The sequence below is a fragment of the Leptopilina boulardi genome, unplaced genomic scaffold (assembly GCF_019393585.1).
Source record: "Leptopilina boulardi isolate dan_hultmark-lab unplaced genomic scaffold, ZJU_Lbou_2.1 LbouV2_193, whole genome shotgun sequence".
NCBI lineage: Eukaryota > Metazoa > Arthropoda > Insecta > Hymenoptera > Figitidae > Leptopilina > Leptopilina boulardi.
Window position 1 is genome coordinate 256,312 of NW_026137744.1, and position 25,002 is coordinate 281,313.

Sequence of the window (25,002 nt, forward strand, 5' to 3'; positions counted from 1 at the left end):
CCATTATATATATTATCGTCATTTAAAAAAATTATATATATTCTTGTTCTAATTAACATTAGAAATATGGTTTTTGAGATCTATTTTAAATATGAATACACAAAAATTTTAATGCGTCTTAATTGTAAATTAAAATTTCACACTCCATTTACGTTAAACGAATATTTCATGTTATTTAATTTCCTGGTTTAGTCAAAATAAATAAAGCTGTTTAAACATTCGCAATAGGAGAATATAAGAACAATTGTAAAAACAAAGAAATTTTTTTTTTCTTTTTTTAAATAAAAAAAAGACTGCGGTAAAAAGGTTTGTTCACCTTTTATAATATTTTCTATACGCAATTAGGATAAAATTTTTTTATTTAGACAAAAAAAAAACTATATTTAATAAATTGAGAAAAAAAATAAATGGTAAATATTTTTTTCAAAAATTTTCTTATTTTTTCATTTATGGTGTGCGGATGAGACATTATTATATACAGAAGACGCAATTTTTATATATGAGGTGTATTAAGATTTATCGTCTAGTAATCTGAGGTCATTTTCATCGAATTAAACGACAGATTCTATTTAAGGAAAAAGAAAAAAAAAAAAACACGTTATTTCCTACGAAGCGTATAGTCGATACGATATTTCCAAATGCATGATTCAATTCACTGACGAAGTGCATCAACGAGACGCGAGTGTTATAATTTTTTTTATTACTCTAGAAATTGATTAATTAGAGAAATCTATATTTTTAACATTTTTTAAATTTAATAAAAAAAAATATATATTTTTAAAGTGCTATATTTTTTAATATTTAAATATTTTTGGTATAGTTTTATTTAAAAAAGAAAACTTTTTATTAAATTATATTATTATATTGTTGTTGTCTATTTCATATATATGGTCTAACTTTCTCTATATACCTATCAAGGACATTTTGTTAAGAAAAAAAAAAAATCGCAACAGGTCTCAGTTTAAAAATAAAGTCATAATTTATAAAAATTTTAAGTCTTCTTAAACATCTTGCTTTTCTTATCCATTTGATCTCTCTAGTGTAGTAAATTTTAATTACGTCAGAAAAAAAGAACTTGACAAACATTTTTCACTAAAAATACAAATTTCAATCTAAAAGAGTATCGACTTTTAGAAAAAAAAAAAAACAAAACTTAGACAATTTATTATTATTATTGATGTTCGATAAAATAAATATTTCTTTAGGTTATATATATAATTTTTAATTAATAAAATGATTTGTTTCTTAATTCTTGTGTTACTAAATTATAATAAAATTTTTAAATATTAGAATTATTCATTTACATATATGTATTTAAATAATTAAATATGAATTAAATTACTGTAATTATTTTTTCATTAAAATAAAATATATATATATATATATTTAATATACAGATTATAATAATTCATACAATTTTTTGACTTTTTTATTCTTTAAAGTATTATATTATATTGTAAAAAAGTATTATAAAAATATTATTATACTGGTATAAGAAATATAGTGAGAGACAAATATATACTATATTTTTATTTAATTAAAATAAATTATATATTTGATTCAAAAAATTTGGGTTGTAATATTCATTAATTTGATTATTATTTTTATTATTATTATTATATAATTATTAAACGATATAATGTTTTTATCTTCACTCAGAAAAATGGTATATTTGTCTCCGAGCCTACTAACTCATTTATTTGTTGCAAATATATTTCATTTCATTGAAATAAATAATTTATTTGAGCTAAAGAAAAATTTATTTCTGACAAATAAAATTTTTATTTACGCCAAATAAATAAGTTAGTAGGCTCTGAGACAAATATACGTTTATTTAACTCAAATATATTTTATTTGGTTCAAATAAATCATTTCTCTGGGTGTTGAATATTCAAAGATATTATGGAAAAATAAAAATAAAACAGATACAAAAAACACATTTAACATGTATATATCAAAAAGAAAATATTGTAATATATATATTATATATAATAATTTAAAAAGAATACTTTTTTTTGTTGTTTCAAAAATTTTGTAAAAATATTTTAACGTGATTTTATAATTTGCACGACTGATGCAACATTTCTTTCAACTCATCATCAAGCAATAAATTCAAATGATTAGTCATTTGAAAATTACTATGGGAATATTTTTTATCTTTGTATTAAATATATATCTAAAATAAGTTTTTTGCAATATGATATATTTTTAATCTCAAACGTATTACATTTTTATAATACTTTGATAAAACATAAATTACTTATTATATTTATTTTTTCACAAAAAAGTTAATCTGTTGGGAAAATTTAAAAAAATTTATTACTGTTTTATTCCGCACCATTATTTGATGATTATATCAAAAGATAATTGCAAGAAATTTCATTATGTAATTTGCTGAAAAAAAATTTCTAAATGTCGTTTTTATATTATTTATTATTATTATTATTATTATTATTATTATTATTATTATTATTATTATTAACCATTCATAAAATTTCCGTAAAATAAAATTTTTAATTTTATTATTGTCGAATTTTAAATTTGGAATTTTTTAATTAGAATTCCAACGGAATCCCTGATGAGAATTTTTTTTAGGGAATCTTTTTATCATACGATATATTAAATAAACACAAAATATATGTGTGTGTGTGAAATTTTTGAATATTAAAATTGTGTCAATAGAATTAAGAGTGACGTATAAATCTTATTTAAACAATTATTAATATACTCTAGGTGAAAATTTATAATAATTCTTTATATTTTTTCAAGTAGAGATAATTGTTTATATGAATATTTAAAATTATACGACCAAAAAAAAAGAAGAAAAAAAAAATTCAAATAAGCGTTAAAAATTATTTTTTTTTCTATTATTCATAATTATATTAAATTGATTACTAAAAATAGTAAAATACTTTAATTTAAATAAACGTTTCATAAGATTTATTTTACAGGCTTAAATCCATATAATTTTTTTCAAATTATAATTTATTATCTGATATATATATATATATATATATATATATATCAGTTACACTTTATCGATATGGCTCGATATCGCATTTATAAACTATATTAACTGTAAATTAGAGTAGAAGAAAAATAATAAGAATAATAAATTATAATTTCTTGAAAAATTTTTTTTTTGGGCAAATTTTTATGTTTCGAAACGTTAAAGATGTTTTTGATTTATCTTACCTGTTCTAAAAAATTGTCAAAAAATTTTTTAAAAAATTATATAATTTATTATTAATTTTTGGAACAAAACATTAATGAAGATTTGAAGTATAATAAAATTTTATACAATGTGAAAAAAAAAATTAATTAAAAAACTAATAACTATGAATATTCACTGTTATTATTTTTGAAATTCGTTGTTTTTTTTTCTTATTTTATTATATCAGAGAGAACAATATAATTAAAAATTCATTTTTCTTAGTTTTATAAATTCTGTATATATAAGGAAAAATGAAGTAAATATTTTGGGAATGAATATTTTTAATAGCAACAATAAATGTTTGTTCAATTGGTTATTACAGTAATTAACATTTTGGACTTTATTTTGGGTAAAATTGAAGCCAAACCATGACCTAGGGTATTAAGATGAATATTGCTTCTATAAGTATATAAAAAAAGAAATTAATAAATAATTAATATGTGCATTAATTAATTATTATTTACGTTTATTAATATATAATAATTAACGTACACGAATTAAATATTTATCGTTTTGTCCCACTTTGCAATTCCTTTTTTTTTCTATACTGATATGTAAAAGTTTCGTTACAGTTTTGTCTAACTGAAATTGTCTATGACTACTAACCTTTATTTTGCAATTAAGAATATGGGGCATTCCACGTCAACGAGAGACCCCCCGCCCCCAGAATAGATTTAAATGAAAAAAGTTCAAATACGGCTTAAAATTTAGGTAATTACATCTACTTTAAAATGCAAAGTGGCAAAATAAAAAATTCAAGATGGCGGATCCAATATGGTGAAAAAAGTAAAAAAAAATGCTTGAATTCACTTGAAATTTGTTACTCGGGGGTTTTTAGGGTCGCTAAACACAAATATGAAATCAGATTTTTAATATTAAAAATGGCGGATCCAATATGGTGGCCGATTTTTAAAAATTTTAACAAATTTCAATAAAACGTATCTTATGGTGCTTTGTAGGGTTGTAAAAAGTTCTAAAGGTTTTAAATTGAATTAGAAATTTAGGTAATTACTCCTACTTTAAAATGCTAAGTGTGAAAATAAAAAATTCAAGATGGCGGATCCAATATGGTGAAAGAAGTAACAAAAAAAGCTATAATTCAATTGAAATTTGTCACTCAGGGGTTTTTAGGGTCGCTGAACACTAATCTGACATCAGATTTTAAATATTCAAAATGGCGGATCCAATATGGCGACCGATTTTTAAAAACCGAAACAAATTTAAATAAAAATTGGATTACGAGAGTTCGTAGGGTTGTAAGAAGTTCCAAAGGTTTTTTATTGAGATAGAAATTTAGGTAATTAGACATACTTTAAAATAAAAAATGGCCAAACACAGATTTCATAATGGTGAACCTAATATGACAGAAGAAGTAAAAAAAAATCTTCAATTCAATTGAAATTTGTCCCTCGGGACTAAGATAAATAGGCCTTACTTTTACTAGTTGGATTTTTACCTTTTCCTACTTTAACTAGTTGGATTTTTACCCTTTCTTACTTTAACTAGTTGGAACCTAAATTGATCTTGCCTTAATCGGTTGGACTCTTTATGTCTTACTTTCACTAGTTGGATTTTTATCCTTTCTTACTTTTACTAGTTGGAACCTAAATTGGTCTTGCCTTAATTGGTTGGACTCTATATGTCTCACTTTCACTAGTTGGATTTTACCCTTTCTTACTTTTACTAGTTGGAACCTATGTCTTACTTTTACTAGTTGGATTATTACCCATTTTGAATATTTAAAATCTGATGTCAGATTAGTGTTCAGCGACCCTAAAAACCCCTGAGTGACAAATTTCAATTGAATTATATCTTTTTTTGTTACTTCTTTCACCATATTGGATCCGCCATCTTGAATTTTTATTTTGACACTTAGCATTTTAAAGTAGGAGTAATTACCTAAATTTCAAATTCAATTTAAAACCTTTAGAACTTTTTACAACCCTACAAAGCACCATAAGATACGTTTTATTGAAATTTGTTAAAATTTTTAAAAATCGGCCACCATATTGGATCCGCCATTTTTAATATTAAAAATCTGATTTCATATTTGTGTTTAGCGACCCTAAAAACCCCCGAGTAACAAATTTCAAGTGAATTCAAGCATTTTTTTTTTACTTTTTTCACCATATTGGATCCGCCATCTTGAATTTTTTATTTTGCCACTTTGCATTTTAAAGTAGATGTAATTACCTAAATTTTAAGCCGTATTTGAACTTTTTTCATTTAAATCTATTCTGGGGGCGGGGGGTCTCTCGTTGACGTGGAATGCCCCATATATTTTTTTTTTTTCAAAAATAATTAAACTATGAAACAATTTTTATTTAATAGAAATTAATTTCTAAAATGACTAATTTATTTAGGGGCAAGCACGTGACACACGTCAGGTAGACCCTTAAATTAAAGATTCCATATCTATAGTGCAAGATATAAAAATGTCGAAAGAGAGGTAGTAAAATAAGCCTATACCTAGATGAAAGTTCAACCCACGTGGAATTCCAGTGTTATCCAGGGAATTCCACGTGGCTATTTTCACCAGTCTTGTATCGTTATGACAACAACAAAGAAAGCATTGACAAAATAATAATAATATTATATTGCGCGTGAGTGGGGAAATTGTCGAGTTGTGAGCGAAAGAGGGGCATTTGTAAGTAAAACGGGGGAAAACAGCTGTTGAAGATAGGAAGGAAGTGGTGTTGGACACGTATATACTGTTCGATCAGACACGCGACTTAAAGACTCACTCGCGAGCTGGTGCTTCGTAAAGAAATGAACGTTATTTTCTTGTTTTTTTTTATCACTGCATTATAATGTCAATATATAGTATATCTATATATTCCCTATTATAGTAATAAAATAGTATTTTATAAAATCACCGCCAGAGCTCTCCGATGACTCAAAACGTATATATATAATTACATAACAATTTAATTTAGTCACGTGTGTTATATATAGTCTGAGAGAGGAGACAATTTTTGTTCGTCAGTGTGTAGATGTACTTGGAGCAATAAAGAAGGTCTTTCTCTCTTTCGCGTTTCTAAAAAAGAAGAGTTTCCTTGTTATAAAAAAATTTCATCATTCACACGAAGAGAATGTTGAGTAATTCTTTTTATCATCAACACGTGGTTGACTCATCGTGCTTTTTTCGGATGCTTGATCATCATCATCATTATAGACGATTTCTGAAATTTCGTAAAAATCCCGCGGCGATCAATTCTAAAGTTGTGTTAAGTGTTGAATTGGGCGCGAGTGCCTTCTCTGTTTCACGAGTTCAATGTGTCTAGGGAGTACGCCATCTAGAAAATTTGCAACTTCAGGTTCTACATTATAGTGTGTGCGGGTTTCTCGACAAGGCAGGCAGGCAGCGTGAAACGAGCGGCACATACAGCATCGACGACGCAGGTTTCAAGTTTCAGAGCAAGAGAGAGAGAGAGAGAGAGAGAAAGAGACTGACGACTACTATGAGTTGTTCCAGTGGCTTTTAGTGTGTGAACATCATTTGTATTGACGCGTCGCGAATTTAGTTTTGTTTCCTTTAATTTTCTTTCTTTCTTTGGTTTAATTGGTGCAGTGTCTTTATGAAAAGAAACTTTGAATTCAATATATTTTCTGTGATTATTGAGACTGCGAAACTATATATTTCAGTGACAAAAAAGTGATTGTGAAAAGAAAAAATTTTTTAAAGAAAAGAAAAATGAACGTCGTCGAGCCCGAAAACGTATTTGGTCTGAGACCTCCCGTCCTCATGGTGATTCTTGGATCCCTTGTGCTTGGCGGACTCTTTTTCGCAATTGGCCACATCGTCATTAAACTGGGTCGTCGAAACAAGAAAGAAGATGCCACCAAAAGTAAGCAATCAGTTGCATCATCTTATCTCGATTTATCATTATAAAATCATTATTATTCTCACATTATTTGCAAAACCACACAAATATATATATACATATATATATATGTATTTGTATATACATATATGTATATAACGAAGGCTATAAAATGAAATGCTCCGAATATATAAAGTGTTTCGAACATGATAAATGGTTCAAACATAATGATAAAAACGGCTTTATTAGACAAGAATAAAATTTAAAATTTATAGAACTGAATTTATTATAGTAATAAACATTGAAAAATGTAGAATAATAATATAATGAAAAAAAAAATTAAATCTTAATAAAATTCTCAAGCAACTAACAAGTAGAATGCATAATTGAACTAGATTTTCTCTATTGTGTAAATTTCTCGTAACTAAGTATGAATAATGTAGAAAATAACTATAGTATAGGAAACAAGTCTAACAAGACGCTTTAAAATCATAATTGAAATAGTAGCACAATATTATAATTATTAGAAATTTATTAATTGACTATATTTTAATGATGAAAGGTTGTAGGTTTTATCAATCTCATTGTTCATCTTAAAATGTATTTTATTAAATAATTACTTTTTTTTTTTTAATTATAAAAGATGCAGTTTACCTTTTTTTTTAATTGTTATTCGTTATTATTTATTTAGATTTTATCTATCAATATCTCTAAAAGAAATTATATTTTTTACTTTTAATTATTCATGTTTTTGTTTTTATTTGACATTATTTATTTATAATTTCTTATTTTTACTATTTTCTATTATATTTTTTACTATCACTTTCGTATATTTTTTGATTTTTCATTTCATATTTATAATTAATTATTATTAATTAATTACTATTTTTGTCATTATTTATTTAATATTTGTTATTTATTATCTATTTTTTATTACCTCTATTTTATGATTTAGTTTTCACTTTTTTTCCTATTTTCATTTTTGTTTCGTGCTTTTGTATAGTTTTTAATTTTATAATAAACAATATTACTTTTTATCTAAAAAGAAAGAAATAAAAAAAAAGCCCTGAGAGATTATTATTTTAGCGAGTTTCCTCAATAAAATTGTCTTTTCTATCAAAATGTCTGATTAACGGTGCAATTAAAGTTTATATAATATGACTGAAAGAAAGTTTTATTTATTACAATTAGTTTAGAGAAGGTAATGGATGAAATTTAATGAAAAATGTTAGTTGAACAGCACGCGATTTAACACGTGGTTTTTAGAGAGAACACGCGTTCACTTCTGACCGGTCTCCAAGCGTTGCCATGAAATACGAATGTATATATAGAATTGTATTGATAGTTTCACTTGAAGCAACTTTAAGTGAGATTTTACGTTCTTAAAAAAAGGGTCTTCAAACCCCGCGTGAGCGTTACAGATATCAATACATTATAGTCACTAGCTTTAAATAACTTAGAGAAAAAATTGAAAAAAAAAATTTTTTTATACAATAAAATGAATATTTTATTAATTATTAAATATTGAATATTAAAATTTTTTTTTTCTCGAAATTTTTACATTTTATAATATATACTTTTTTTTTTTTACGAATTATAATAATATAAATTTGGAAAACAATTTTTATAATATCAATAGAACATTTTTCATAAAAGTTATATTAGAAACACTTTGTATAAGAATTTGAAACGCTAATAATTTGCAATAAAATTTCAGTTCGTAGTCTAATTTTAATTTCTATTACATTGTGTCTTTTAAGCATGTGAAATTTAAACTTTCAGTTTGTTTAATGAGTTTGAAAAATGACTTATCATTGTTGACAAAATAAAATTTTCCATATAGGATATATAAAACATGCGAAATTTTGTTGCAAAATATTATGGACCATTTTTTATAAAGATCTTTTTTGATAAAAATTTTGACGATTTATAAATATTTTTTTATATCTTACATAAATGTAGACTAAATAATTTTGTTTTAGTTGATTTTCATTTTTTAATAATCAGAATTTTTTTGAAAATATATGTGAATTATTGTTATAACAAAAATATGTTTATTATACCATTGAGTACACAGTAATATTAAATATTGATGTCACATGAAAGAAGACAATAACAAGTACTATTCTAATTGATTATAATGCGATGTCATATTTATTGAGAAAATTATCACAAAAAAAGATGTAAACCAAGTGAAAAAGTAATTTATTTTTCACCCCCTAAACTTTATATATTTATTCACTGGCATTAACAAGTTCTTATTTTACTTTTAGCTTGTTTTATCATTTTTCATATCTTAAGTATGTCTGCTACATATTTTAAAAACGACTCTATTTAAAAACATTAATGGCTTTATTTTTTTATTATTACAATTATGATTGTTATTTTCTAACAATTATATAGGAGAATATATACAATAATTAACGCTATAATGACATAACAAACTGGAATATATATATATATATATATATATATTGTAGTGCTGAAACAATTTATATAAATGAAATTGAAGAAAAATCAATAGAGTCAACAAGTTATGTAACATTTTCATGGAAAAACAGGGGGGGTGTTTAATATTTAATACAAGACTCTAATTCTGAATTTAGATACATATAAAAAGAATTAAACAATTTTTGTGTTAATTTTTCATAATAATATTTTAATAATATAATAATTAATATATTTAATTAATTATTAAATTAATCATATGAATGTTATCTAATTTATCAATTTTGTTAAGTTTCTTTTTTTTTAAAGTCACTAAAAATAATAATATTCCCTATTAGTTACCTGATTTTTGCTCTAATTCAAGGTAAATTTAATTAAATAATGCACTAATAATAATTTAAATGCAAATGAACCAAGATAAATTATGACAACTTTGTATAATTTTTCAAAAAATTTATGCTTGTTTGTCAAAGCAGCAGATAAATCGCAAAAAGTAAAATTTTAATATTTATGATCTGATATCTCTTTGAAATAATAAAGTAGAGTAATGTATTTACTATTTTCAATTTGCAAAAGAGATAAAGAGGTAACCTTCTTCAAATTTAACATCCTTCAGTACACTGCGCATATTATTGGTTTGGAGAAAAAAATTCTCAAATTTAAGAAATAATGAAAAAAAATATTTATTAATTTACACTGCAAAAAAAAAAATTTATTTGATTCAAATACTCGAATACTTGACTATTATTCAAATAAATATTTACTTGAACCAAATAATTTTTATTTAAATTAAATAAATTGTATTTTAACCAATAATTTATATATTTAAAACAAATACCATCTCAAATAATATAATTATTTGATACAAATAAATATTTATTTGAGAATAATCAAGTAATCAAGTATTTGAATCAAACAAATTTTTTTTTTTCAGTGTATTTTATAAGAAGCATTATGTTATAATGTATATAATATTTGCAGTAATTAATCTTTAAATTTTGTGAAAATTTTTAGTCATTTTTCATTAAAATTTTAGTAAAAAAAAAAAAAAAAAAAAAAAAATACTAAATCAAATAGTAATATTTTACAAAATATAAAAATTACCATTGTTGTATGTATATACGAGCTACACAATTAAAATTTTATCTATCAACTGTATTTGAAGTTAAAGTTCTTAATTTTTTGAAGAGCGTTCTTCTCTGTATAAAAGTACATCTGGCGCACGAACTTTCACTTTTATTGCTTTTTTGACAACTTCTAAACAACATGCACTTCAGGTCAACTTCAGGTCATTTTCAGGTATTAGATTAACTTTTTGTTAACAAAGAACCCTTGCAAATCTGCGTTCAGGTCTTCAACTCATTTCCTAAAATTTTCATAAGTCAAAAGTTTTGAACGTTCAAATGAACGAAATTTTTTTTTCAATTTCTTTAAGTACAAATTTTATTACAAAATTTTGTTTTAAATATCTAAATAGAAGTTATTAATTAAATAATTGTTTAATTTACTGTTTTATTTTAAATTGCCATTATAATTTTTGATAATTTATAAATTTAAAAAAAATATTTCGTTCATTTGAACGTTCAGAACTTTTGGCTCATAAATTTTCATTTTTCATCAACAACTTATATGTATACTGTTCCTTCTGCTCTGGAATCCTTGATGAGTTATTTAATTAATATTATTTAACTTTTATCATGTATTTAAGTTAATTAATAATAAATTAATTGAACTAATAAATTATTTTACATTGAGACAAAAATAAAAATTTTATATTTGGATATATTATTCTAACTTTGTTTTTCTAATAGTTCACGAACAGGAAATTCCAATGTTATATATATATATATACATTTATATTCGCTCCAAGATTCGTTCAAAATAAGCGCGAGCATTTTGTTTGAAAAATAGCTTCTCGTTTGTAATAATAATAATAATTGAATTAAAATTTCGAGAAACTGGAACAAGGTGTCAAAAGAAAGATGAGAAGGGATAACCTCCATTTCAGCTTGATAAAAACGATTTCTCCAACTTCTTTGGAAGTGACGTAGCGTTGTGAAACAACAACTATCGTGAAAGAAATTAATGCAAAAATTTAAAAATTCAAACAGGAAGAAACATATTTATTTGCTTATTTAATGCATTTCATTGAGAATTAATGATTAATTAATTCGTTAGAATTCTAAGATAATAAGGTAAATGCAATATTTATGAACAAAAGTGAGCGTCTTTGATCTTTGTATATACATAACCTAGAGAAATTTTTAATAAAGTATTTTTTTATTAAATAAAAATATATTTGTCTCAGAGCTAAATAACTTACTATTTGTTTCGAAAAAAAAATTGTTTTTTTAATTGTCACAAATAAAATTTTTATTTAAAATAAAGATTTATTTAGATAAAAAAATATTTTTTCCTCTCTTGAGTCTTGTACATATATTATTTTTGATAAATTAATAATATTCATATTATTTTTCATTTTTTCTTGATACAACTTTCAACTTTTATACACCCACAAAAAAAATGTCTAAAAATATTTGAAATTTTTTTTTATTAATTATAATTTAAATTGTTTTTCTTAAATATCTAATAGAAAAATTCTTATTTAATTTGAATGCAACTTTCTACCTATATAGTCATTTTTATCAGAATTTCATCAGCTTCCAGAAAGTAAAAGGGAAAAAAAAAGAATTATTTTTTACTTTTTTCACATTTAAAATTGTTTTCTATATATATAAATAAAAAAACAAAGGTTGGTCTGCACGATATTTTCCAAAGGTAGTGTGTATGCTACATTATTTTGCATATATGAGAGAAGAAAAAAAAATTCCCCCTCATTTTCAGTGACTTTTTTTTTTTTTTTTTAACGAGAATACCCGCGTCTATCACAAAAGTCGTTTCTTCACATTGAAACAGTTGACGCGTCGTCCTCTTCGCCATGACAGTGAATTCTTGGAGATATAGTGTAAAGACTAGTCCGTTCGATGCACCCGCGTGTATATAGAGACTTTGTAAAAACCCTCATATGCATCTGGTTTATAAATACACGGAGAGAGTGTATTTATATCTTATAAGTGAACGGTCGTATAACCATAAGAATACATATGCGTACAACGTGAAACACGTGAACACCACAGAAAAACATTTGCTGGGACAAACTTCTTCATCCCTTCGAAGTTCTTTTATTATTATTATCATTTTTTTTTTTTTTTTTTGAAATGAGTTTTTAAATAAAATATATATTTGTCTCAGAGCTAAATAGATATTTATTTGCTTCAAATAAATTTTATTTATTTTAAATTCAAACAAATTTTTAAGAGAAATATGTAAGAATTTTTTTTATCATTTTGAGGTGCATGATTTTTCCCAAAAATTAAAAAGTTCGAAATTTTAATTGATCGAATTACTTTAAGTCGATATTTTATTTGGTCGAAATTTTAAATGGTCGATATTTTATTTGATCGAAAATCTAAATGGTCGATATTTAAAGTAGTTGACATTTTATTTAGACGATATTTTATTTGGTCGAAATTCTAAATGATCGACATTTAAAGTGGTCGACATTTTATTAGTTAGATATTTTGTTTGGTAAATATTCTAAATGAACGACATTTAAAGTGGTCGATATTTTATTTGTTCGATATTCTAAATGATAGAAATTTAAAGGCATCGAATTTTATATCCATCGAAATTTAATTTGGTCGATATTTTAAAAACTCGACATTTTTTTAGCTATACGAGTTTCCTCTCTATGTTGTTATTATTATTTACATCAATAATTTCAAATTTCCCGCAAAATTTCAATGTACTTTACCGACAAACAACATAGAAAGGAAACTCCTATAGCTAAAAAAGTGTCGAGCTTTTAAAATATCGACCAAATTAAATTTCGATGGATATAAAACTCGATGCTTCTAAATTTCTATCATTTAGAATATCGAACAAATAAAATATCAACCACTTTAAATGTCGTTCATTTGAATATTTACCAAACAAAATATCTAACTAATAAAATTTCGACCACTTTAAATGTCGATCATTTAGAATTTCGACCAAATAAAATATCGTCTAAATAAAATGTCGACTTTTTTTAAATATCAACCATTTAGATTTTCGATCAAGTAAAATGTCGACCATTTAAAATTTCGACCGAATAAAAAATCGACTGAGTAAAATGTCGACCTTCATAAATGTCTATCATTTAGAATTTCCATAAAATAAAATATTGACTAAATAAAATATCGGCCACTTTAAATATCGATCATTTAGAATTTCGAATAAATAAAATATCGACCAAATAAAATGTTGACCATTTTAAATATCGATCATTTAGAATTTCGTTCAAATAAAATATCGACTTAATGTAATTCGATCAATTAAATTTTCGACCTTTTTAATTTTTGGGAAAAATCATGCGCCTCATTATTTTCCGGATGAAAAATATATATTTTTTTTTGTCGCAATATTGTCGATCGTAAACGTTGTGAATTTCACTACTGACGTCAAAAAAGTTAATTTGATTAATTTTGCTGTTATTGTATAAACAATGGTAATATGAAACAATGGGCGATCACAATCGTTTAAATAGATTCAGTCAATGATAAATTACAATCGATAATATCAATAATATACTCTCATTTAATGGTAATAACAAATAGTTTATAAATTCAATGGTAGTTATACAATTGAGTATAACCAATTATATCTTCGCAGTTAATATACATAGAGCCAATTTCATTCAAAAGTTTACAAAAATTAAAAATCATTTAATTATAGAAATCAAATAATATTACACTACAATTTATCTGAAAAAAAATTGTGCTTTGCAATACATCTTTTGAGTTAGAATCTCAGCTCTTATAGTATTGAAGGCTGATCTCAACTGTGGGAGGAAAAATTCTCACCATCTGGCGGCGTAAGTGTGGAATATATAGAAATTTTTGATAGTTCTATACAACGCCGCCAGATGGTGAGAGTTTTTTCTCCCTCAGTTGAGGTCAGTCTCGAATAATATAAGAGTTGAGACTTTAACTCAGACGATTTATTGCAAAGCACAAATTTTTTTTTCTTTTCAGATGAATTGCTAATTATATCTTCGCTCAACGATAATAGTCTCAACCAATATTATATATAATGGATTGAATATAATTATTATTGGCAATATCAATAATTTTATATATATTTGTTCCAATTATTATTGACGGTATATCAAAACACGTGTGGAAACATAGATTGGGTCCTAATTGGATTTCCCAACATCCAATTAGGCACCCGAATTAATAACCAATTGGGCAAATACCGCGGGCACGTATAACGGTTACACCCAATTTGGGTAATTTAATTATGTCCATATTGTATATATAGAATTGCCAATCAGATTGCGGTTAAAATTGTCAGTTTGAAAGCTGAAAATCGCCATAATTCCTCGACAACCTTATAAACAAATTAAAAGATTGAAGGACATTGAAAACTATATGAAAAATATGGGACGCATGATTATATTCTAAAAATCATTAGTTAGAATTTTCATTTTATGGAATATCATTTGTCATAATTATTTTTGAGCTGAATTTTTATTTGTTCAAATTAGTATTTTGCTCAAATTTTCATTTAACATATAATAGGCATTTTAAAGAATTTTTATTGGGTAGAATTTCATTGCATAGAATTTTCTTTCAGATGCATTTTTATTTGTTCGAATTATTATTTAATATAATTTTCATATAACCGGATTTTTCATACTACAGAATTTTTACTTAACCGAAAAATCATTTAACAGAATTTCTAATTGATAGAATTTTCATTTGTCCGAAATTGCAAATGGCCGAACAAACAATCGACAAAAAGATTTCGGCGCGATTTTTGTCGATTGTTTGTTCGGTCATTTGCAATTTCGGACAAATGAACATTCTATCAATTATAGAAATTCTGTTAAATGATTTTTCGGTTAAGTAAAAATTCTGTAGTATGAAAAATCGGTTATATGAAAATTATATCAAATAATAATTCGAACAAATGAAAATTCATTTGAAAGAAAATTCTATACAATGAAATTCTACCCAATAAAAATTCTTTAAATTGTCTATTATTTTAAATGAAAATTCAAGCAAATAAAGGTTCTGTGAAAATTCTGCAAAATACTAATTCGAACAAATACAAATTCGGCTCAAAAATAATTATGGCAAATAAAATTCCATAAAATAGTTGAACTTTTGATAAAATCAAAAAAGGAAGAGTTTAAAATTAATTTGAATTACAAAATAGAGTTTTTTTTTAAATGAAAAAAATAAGCTTGTGATCATTTCTATATATATAAAGAGGAATTGTATTTTTTTGAATAGAATAAATCTTTTTATAGTTTTCATATTAAAATTCTGTGCATGGCGTACACATCAGATGTTACTGTTATAAAAGAAAAAATGGGACTTTAAAATTTAACTTCTTTACATCGTAATCATATTATAATAAATCAGTGCAATGCTTTTGATCTCGTTTATGTGAATGTAAATAACACCTGTTGCCAGTTATTGGTGACATAACAATCTATTTCTCTTTTATATCTTTTGACAATGTTGACATATTATTTGAAAAATTTCTAACCTCTTTATTATTTATACTCATTATATATATTATTATTTTCTTTTGTAATATTTTTTTTTAATTGCACACTATTTTCTTTTTTAATACCTTGTACATCAATTTTTAAATTTTAACTTCACAGCCTTTATATACTTTTATAATATTAATAAAAAGTTCAAAAACTTTCATATTTGCACAAAAAATGAATTTCAAATGATAAAATTAATATTTAAACATTTAAATTAATTTTTCTAATTAATTTTTAAACCCTTTGAGGAAGGGGTGGGAGGATCCCCTTGAGGAGCCTACCCCCCTTTAACCCCTTTAAATCACTCACGGTTATATATCTTTTCATAATTCAAATTAAATCGATTTCTTTAATGAATCAAGTAAAAAAGCATAAAATTAATTTAATATTCAAATAAACACTTTTTCTTAACGATTTATAATAAATTAACGAATAGTAATTTGTCCTTGATTTCAACTAAGAGATGTTTTTTTTAAATAGGTTTTAGATTTTCAATTTATATAGATATGTATAAAAATCTTTAAATCATTTGAATAAAATAATTTTATCACAAATTAATTCAAATATATAACTGTGTTATTCCATGAGTTTTTTTAGCACTTTTCGGAGTAACCTTTCCAAATTAAATGAAACATTTTTTTTATAATATTTATTAATATAAAGGTCTAAAATAATCACTTTTTAAGTAAAAACAATTGTTTATTTAAAAAATACAACAATAAATAATGAAAAAAATTCACTTTTTTCTGCAACACCAAATAAATTGGTTTAAAGATGAAAATTTTCCTTACTTTTCAAGCTTTAATACCGCACAAGAAAAATAATGTATTTCAAAATAGTTAAATCACAATTTATTAAACAATGTTTGTTTTCTTTTTTGTATTTTATTTATTGTGAAACGTCTGCTATAGTTGCGCGCGACGTTCGGAAGTTGTCGCTTCCGTTATTGAGCAGAAGCTCATTACACTAGCGTAGTAAAAAACATGTTGTGTGAAAAGTGAGGTTTTTCATCCTTCAAAAATGTTTTTTATGATTTTTTACTGCAAAGTAGGTAATTAAAAACTATTCAATGTAATAACCAGAAATGTTTACGTTTCGTTTAATGACAACATAACCTCACTTTCCGCACAACATGCTTTCTACTACGCTAGTATAATGAGCTTCTGCTCAATAACGGGAGTGACAACTTCCGAACGTCGCGCGCAACTATAGCAGACGTTTCACAATAAATAAAATATAAAAAAGAAAACAAACATTGTTTAATAAATTGTGAGTTAACTATTTTGTTATACATTATTTTTCTTGTGCGGTATTAAAGCTTGATAAATAAGGAAAATTTTGATCTTTACACCAATTTATTTGGTGTTGCAGAAAAAAAGTGAATTTTTTTCATTATTTATTGTTGTATTTTTTAAATAAACAATTGTTTTTACTTAAAAAGTGATTATTTTGGACCTTTATATTAATAAATATTATAAAAAAAAATGTTTCATTTAATGAGCCAAAAGTTTTGAACGTTCAAATGAACAAAATATTTTTTTCAATCTATAATTTATTTGAAATTATAATGTCAATTTAAAATAAAATAGTAAATTAAACAAATATAAAATTAATAACTTCTTTTTAGATATTTAAAACAATATTTTGTAATAAAATTCGTACTTAAAGAAGTTACAAAAAAAATTTTGTTCATTTGAACGTTCAAAACTTTTGGCTCATTTCATTTAATTTGGAAAGGTTACTCCGAAAAGTGCTAAAAAACTCATGGAATGGCACAACTTCAAAAAAAAAAAAATGGTTCTTAACGGAAAGAAAAATTTAATAAAAATTAATTTTAAACAATTTTAAAAGATTTAATAATATAAGAAGATGATATCGATCATTCCGAGTCCAATTTTTACATACAAATAGCTTATATTTTACTGAGCGAAACATTCTCTACAATTGTAAATTTTTTTTAAATTGTTAAAATTATGTTGTTAAACAAATAGAAATAAACAATAGAAATAATTTTTATAATAATAATAAATAATTTATTAAATAATAATTTTTAAATTTACTTTTAACATCTGAAAAAGTTTACAATTGTAGAGAATATTTAACTAATTAAAAAAAAATTGTGATTTTTGTTTAATTGTAAGCTCAAAGAAAAAAGTCAAAATATTGAAAAATAATTATTTAAATTTTTTTTCTATTTTGAGGTTATATTATGGCCTCCATATTTCTGAAATTATTTATTTATTAAATTATTATTTATTAATATTTGAGTATAACAAATAATAACTAATTATATTGATTTATATATATATAGGCGAGCTTTTTCGATTTATATCAATTCGTTATTTTTAAATATGTTGCAGAACAATTTAAAAGACACGTTTAGTCTCAGTTTGTTATGTCATTACACTTATTATGACGTAATAGTGGTACCTATGTTACACGTGTGTGTACCGCCTCATTTTGATCTCAGGGTTAACATTAGAGAAACGTCATAATCACAACGAGAAACAAATGATAATAGTCTTCGTTGACCCTATACGTATATATATATTCGCAAAAAAATCGAATCACAAAATTCCCCCTTATTTCTTTTTAATTTCGAAAATGCATTATTGTCAAACATGAAAGATTGTTTATCTTTATATTATGAAAAAAATTTTACTTTTTTTTTTCTAGGTCAGTTCAACTGACGTTAGAATAAATAAATATATAATATATATGCTTTTAACTAATATTAACAATTTTATTAAAAAATGAAAAAGAACAAAAAGTCATTTCATTAATTTCTTATTCAACATTATTGTCAATATCAATCATTTGTATATTAATAATTTTGATTATGTTAATCCATTATATACTTCAAGTGCGACGCACATAATAACTATAACCTATATAGTTATTTATCATAAATTATATTTTTTCTACATTTTCTTCTCTTTTTAATTGTATAAGAATATTATTATTATCATCATTATTATTTTTTGCTTATTTTTAATTAAAAATATTTTAATATTTAATTTGTATCTAAATGCGTGAAAAGGTAAATTAAACCGGTTTTACACCGAAAAAAAAAATTATTCGACACGTGAACTAATATTTTAGAATAAATTTAAATTTAAAAAAATATATAGAATTTACAAAAAAAAAAAACCTCCGTTTATCATTTGAATGTTCAAAACTTAAAGTATGATGATAAATTTTTCGAATATACTTATCGTGATTTTTTTGTCCGTTAAATAATATATATAGTTTTCATTCTAACAATCGGGTCTTGCATATTAGATTCTTGTGAGAACTATTCATATACAAATGATCATTATATATTTATATACATATATGAGAATATACATCTAATTTAGATAACAATTCCTGACTGATTTTTTAACCTTAAAAGTCAAATTTTTTTCTCATGTTCGTATATTGCTTTGCAAGAAACAAGATTCTTGTTAATAATAATAATAATAGCATCGATTTTTATTAAAAAATATAAATAAATAAAAAATAATAATAATAATACATAAATGTTTATCTCCCAATTAGTTGTTTCTTTTATTTTTTCTCTTTTTCTTTATTTTATCTTTTTTTTTTTTTTAATTTTACACATACACGGAAAAACTTTGTGCAAGAATCATTCCTAAATTTGTTCAGGAACTGAGGATATGAGAATAATTTAAGAAATCTTATTTATATTTTCTTTGATAAATTCTAAGCAGTATTTCTATAAGAATTGTAGAGAAATTCAAGACAACTTCCTAAACTCACTACAGAAAGTCTTGAATTTGTTTTAGAATAAATTTTTACGTTTGCGAGAAAAAAAATTTACTCTGGGAGGACTCGATCCCACGTCCTCGAGAGTCCAAAAACTGCGCGTTACATCTTTCAGCTAGCTTAGCAGCTTATGGTATTATGCATTGGAAACGTATTTGACCCAACCAATCCCTGCCTAATGCTTGTATACTGTGCTGTGTCTTCTAAAACAGTTCAAGAAACTTTCAACACCCAGTGACTGAGATATTCCGATCGCGGCATTAACAAGAAGTCTTTCAATGTCATAATAAAAATACAAGTATTTTCTTCAATGATTTTTGTATTTTTCTGTAAATTTTGCAGAATTTTTCTCATATCCTCAGTTCCTGAACAAATTTAGGAATGATTCTTGAACAAAGTTTTTCCGTGTATAGTGCGATATTGTTATTATTTACGTAAATGCATGTCAATTACATATTTAAGTTATATACATATTAAAAATATTGTTTGTTTATTTTTCCTTATTTCATTTATTTTAATAAAAATAATTATTTATATTTTTAAGAAAGAAAACATAACTGTTACAAAGAAAACATTTTTTTTTTTTAAACATAATCTTTCATTATAATCGCAAGATCATTGTTATGTTGGAAATATAATAATTTTAAGAAAAACAATAATGCACAGTAGGTTCTCAGTATTTTAATCTGATCGTGAAAATAATATCAGAGTATAACAATGTGAAAAATAAGGAAATGGAAAATAGGTGCTTTCTTGACGTTAAATCGTGACTTTTGTTCATCTTCTTCCGAGTATATATATATATATACATAGTGTCATCAGTTCATTTCATGCTCTCTGGAAAATAACGCTTTCTATCCATGCTTTCTAAACCGTTCTTCGAATAAACTTCAAGTCTCAAATATCGAAATTAGCAAGGTTGGTCTTCGTTCAGTGAATGGATTTCTCTCTTGACAATGAACACTTGTAAAATTCTCTCGTCACAGAAAATTAGTCAGGAAGCTCTAATTTTAACTTTAAGTGTGATTCTTTTTTTATATCCCGTTCCTATATCTTATACCTCAGACGTTGTAAAATATTGAGGTAAATAACAGTTTAATCTTTTTATTTTTTTTATTAATGTTCGAACCTTCCATATTATAATGAATGAAATGTTTTCTTTTTTTTTTTAAATTTAAATTTTTTTGTTAGATTCTATATATATATATATATATATATATATATAATTTTCTGAATGTTTATTTTTAACAGAATTTTAATTTAATTGAATTTTCATATTTATTAACAATTTTATTGAACATAATTTCTAGAATAATTTGCCAAATTTTCAAATGAAAGAATTTGAAAATTTGCAATTTAATAAAAATTCTGTTAATTATAAATTATATTAAATTAAAAAAATAATAGTCAAGTAATCAAGTATTTGAATGAAATAAATTTTTTTTTCATTGTAATAATATATAATAGTTAACCAAATTTTTGGTTGAATCAAATATTCTATCATATAAATCGAAAAATTTATTAATATAGGTAAACCAAACGTTCATTTAGATTAAATATATATATATATATATATGCCTTAAAGAAATTTTGTTTGAAATAACAGAAAAAAAATTGATATCAATTTTAACTTAAAATGCATTTCTTTTTATTAGTTTCGTGACCAATCATTCATATTCAAAAGAATTGATAATAAAAAGTATTATTAAAAATAATAATAATATTGATATTTAAAAAAAAAATTACAAAATTCTAAAAACGTGCTCTTTCAATAGTATAATGAACACGGTTCATTATGATAATGCAAATTATATTTTTGGCACTGAATAATTATTATTTTGTTAATTTCGTGTTAATTCTTCTTCATGTTTTAACTGATTAACAATTTTATTGTAGCATTATTATTGTTAATTTTATTATTATTATTATTATTATTATTTTCATTACATCAAAAATATGTTAGACATAAGCCTGAAATTTTACTTTTTGAATTTAACAATCTTATCATATATGTTAAAAGATAAAAATAAAGGAAATGCATTAACAATTAATATGAATACATAAAAACCGCTAACCACATCCTATTTTTGTTGTTTTTTGAGAATTTATTTTTACACTAAAAGAAAAAAAAAGTAAATAGGCGTTATCGCAAAAACTAAAATAATTTTGAAAAGAACAATTTTTAAAATTGCTAATTAAATAATAATTTTAGAAAATTTTTTTATTAACTTATATTAAAAAAATTTTATATTCTTATTATTACTAAAATTTATATTAAATTTTATTTTTATTTATTACTATTATTTAGAGCTGTGCAAGTTTTTAAAATTCGAACCGCTCCATATAAGAATTAACATGGGCTCGAATCGAATATTCGATCTGAGCCCATACAAAATTTGAACTTTTGCACAGCTCTACTATTATTATATAAATGTGTATGAAGTTATGAACGTTCAACTGAACGAAATAATTTTTTTGGTCTATAAATTTTTTAAAATCACTACTGCAACACAGTTAATTTGAAAGGATCAAATTGATACCTAAAATTGGATCAAAACATTGCAACATTTTGATCTCATAAAAGGAATCAAATTGACTCGAAAATTTGGATCATTTTTAAAAATGATCCGAAAATCTGGATCAATTTTTGATCCTTAAATTGGGATCAAAGTTCGAGTGTCATGACTGGCATATATACTAACTGGAAAGTTTATCAATTAATTTCTTAATTTTATCCCACTTTTAACTGTAATAATTAATTTTATTATGAATTTCGCGTGAGAAACGAGCAAAAATTTATAAGTATTGAACAGTTTCAGTTATAGAAAACTTCTTTTAGAAATAAAGTGCAATACACTAACCTGCATTATTGTCTGTGGCAAGTGAATAAAGGTTTACACATTTTAACAACAATTATTAAACATTATCCAGTATGCATGTTATTAAAAAGATATAAAATATATATTTTAAGTGGGAACTACCGCAGAAGTAAAAGATTTCAAGTTAGTAAACAAACACTCCTAACCTCAAAATTTATATTTCATCACGAATTCAGAGAATCTATAAATGCAATTGAATCAAATATATAACAAAATTAATATTATTATTATTAATATTATTATTAATATTATTATTATTATTAATATTATTAATATTATTATAATCAACACACATTTTAATTTTATTAGATGTCAACAAGCGTTTTCCATGTTTAAAGTATGAATAAAATTGATGAAAGTTGAAACAAATTTTCTTCCCCGTAAGAATAACATTGTGTCGTCTGTTTGTTGTTCCTCCAGGCCTTTGACGTCATATATTGAACTCGAAATATCTCGATGAACTGACACAGCCTAATGACCGTACCTTCAACGTACAAGTACCTTTACATGCTAATCATTTGTAGGCATGTGTAAACTTACCTTTATTCACTTGCCACAGACAGTAATGCAGGTTAGTGTATTGCACTTTATTTCTAAAAGAAGTTTTCTATAACTGAAACTGTTCAATACTTATAAATTTTTGCTCGTTTCTCACGCGAAATTCATAATAAAATTAATTATTACAGTTAAAAGTGGGATAAAATTAAGAAATTAATTGATAAACTTTCCAGTTAGTATATGCCAGTCATGACACTCGAACTTTGATCCCAATTTAAGGATCAAAAATTGATCCAGATTTTCGGATCATTTTTAAAAATGATCCAAATTTTCAAGTCAATTTGATTCTTTTTATGAGATCAAAATGTTGCAAGCCAAAATGACACTTTTAAAGTAACTGTGTAATGCAAAATAAACAGAAAGCATTAAACATTTGTGCGATTCCAGGTGAGATTTTGACTTTTTCGGAGTAGGTTAACCGATTGTAATGAAACTTTGAAATTTTGTTATATATAGTAAGACTAATCTTTAACGTAAATTTCAGCTTAAAATATTTGTTAGTTTACGAGATGTGCATTAATAACAAAAAATTTTAAACTGATATATTTTTTGCCGTTCTAAAATAATCGGATTGAGGTCTACTTTTTTTTAAAAATGTCAAGGTAAATGAGAGAAATAAATCTATTTCAGAACAATTTTTTATAATTTTACAACTAAAAATATTATTAAATAATAATTGAATAAATTTCGCGGCTAAAATGATCTTACCGGTGTTTTCTTTAATGTTCCAAAGGAATCCAATTGTAAATGCAAGTTTAACTTATTTAATTTTAATAATTTATGAGTATAAACAATTGCGATTTCTGCTAGTTGACGAACAGACGACATTGCGCACGCAGCATTCTCACGTAGCCAATTTAGTCCACGAATCACGTCAGCTGGTTACAGGAGAATACTGCGTGCGCAATGTCGTCTGCACTTCAACTAGCAGAAATCCCAATAGACCTTTTCATGCTGATCGTTCTGTCCTTATCTAGCGCATACAATGACACATGAGTTGGAAGAGGACAGAATGATCTGCATGAAAAGGTCTATTGTTTATACTCGTAAATTATTAAAATTAAATAAGTTAAACTTGCATTTACAATTGGATTCCTTTGGAACATTAAAGAAAACACCGGTAAGATCATTTTAGCGTTTAAGTGATTGAATTTTAGATTAACGCGCGAAATTTATTCAATTATTATTTAATAACTTTTTTAGTTGTAAAATTATAAAAAATTGTTCTGAAAGAGATTTATTCCTCTCATTTACCTTGACATTTTTTAAAAAAAGTAGACCTCAATCCGATTATTTTAGAACGGAAAAATATAGCAGTTTAAAATTTTTTGTTATTATTGTAAATCTCGTAAACTAACAAATATTTTAAGCTAAAATTTACGTTAAAGATTAGTCGTACTATATATAACAAAATTCCAAAGTTTCATTGCAATCGGTTAACCTACTCCGAAAAAGTCAATCTCACCTGGAATCGAACATTTATTAAATTATTAATTTTTTGTTGGATACAAAAAACAAAATTTAAAAAAAAATTGAAGGTAAAGAATTAAGAAACCAATTTTTCGTTCATTTTCATGATTTAATATTTTGAACATTAAGAACTTGAAGAATATTATTATTTAATAATTTTCATAAATAATAATAATAATAATGATTATTATTATTATTATCATTTTTATAATAACAGTAATAAATTTGTTTTCA

General features: G+C 24.1%; 1 protein-coding gene across 3 annotated transcripts in view; it reads left to right on the forward strand.

Annotated features, from left to right (window-relative positions):
- LOC127278010 (transducin beta-like protein 2) overlaps window positions 1-25,002 on the forward strand; it is an 81,969-nt gene that overhangs the window by 14,490 nt on the left and 42,477 nt on the right. Inside the window, exon 1 of one of the 3 annotated variants that reach the window (XM_051299500.1) lies at window positions 5,922-7,062. The exons of 1 other annotated variant lie outside the window; for it this stretch is intronic. In XM_051299500.1, coding sequence (XP_051155457.1) covers window positions 6,909-7,062 — 154 coding nt within the window. In that variant the 5' untranslated portion in view covers window positions 5,922-6,908. Of the gene's footprint in view, window positions 1-5,921; window positions 7,063-25,002 lie in introns of those variants that run through there. One more of the 3 variants, XM_051299502.1, reaches the window with a different exon arrangement.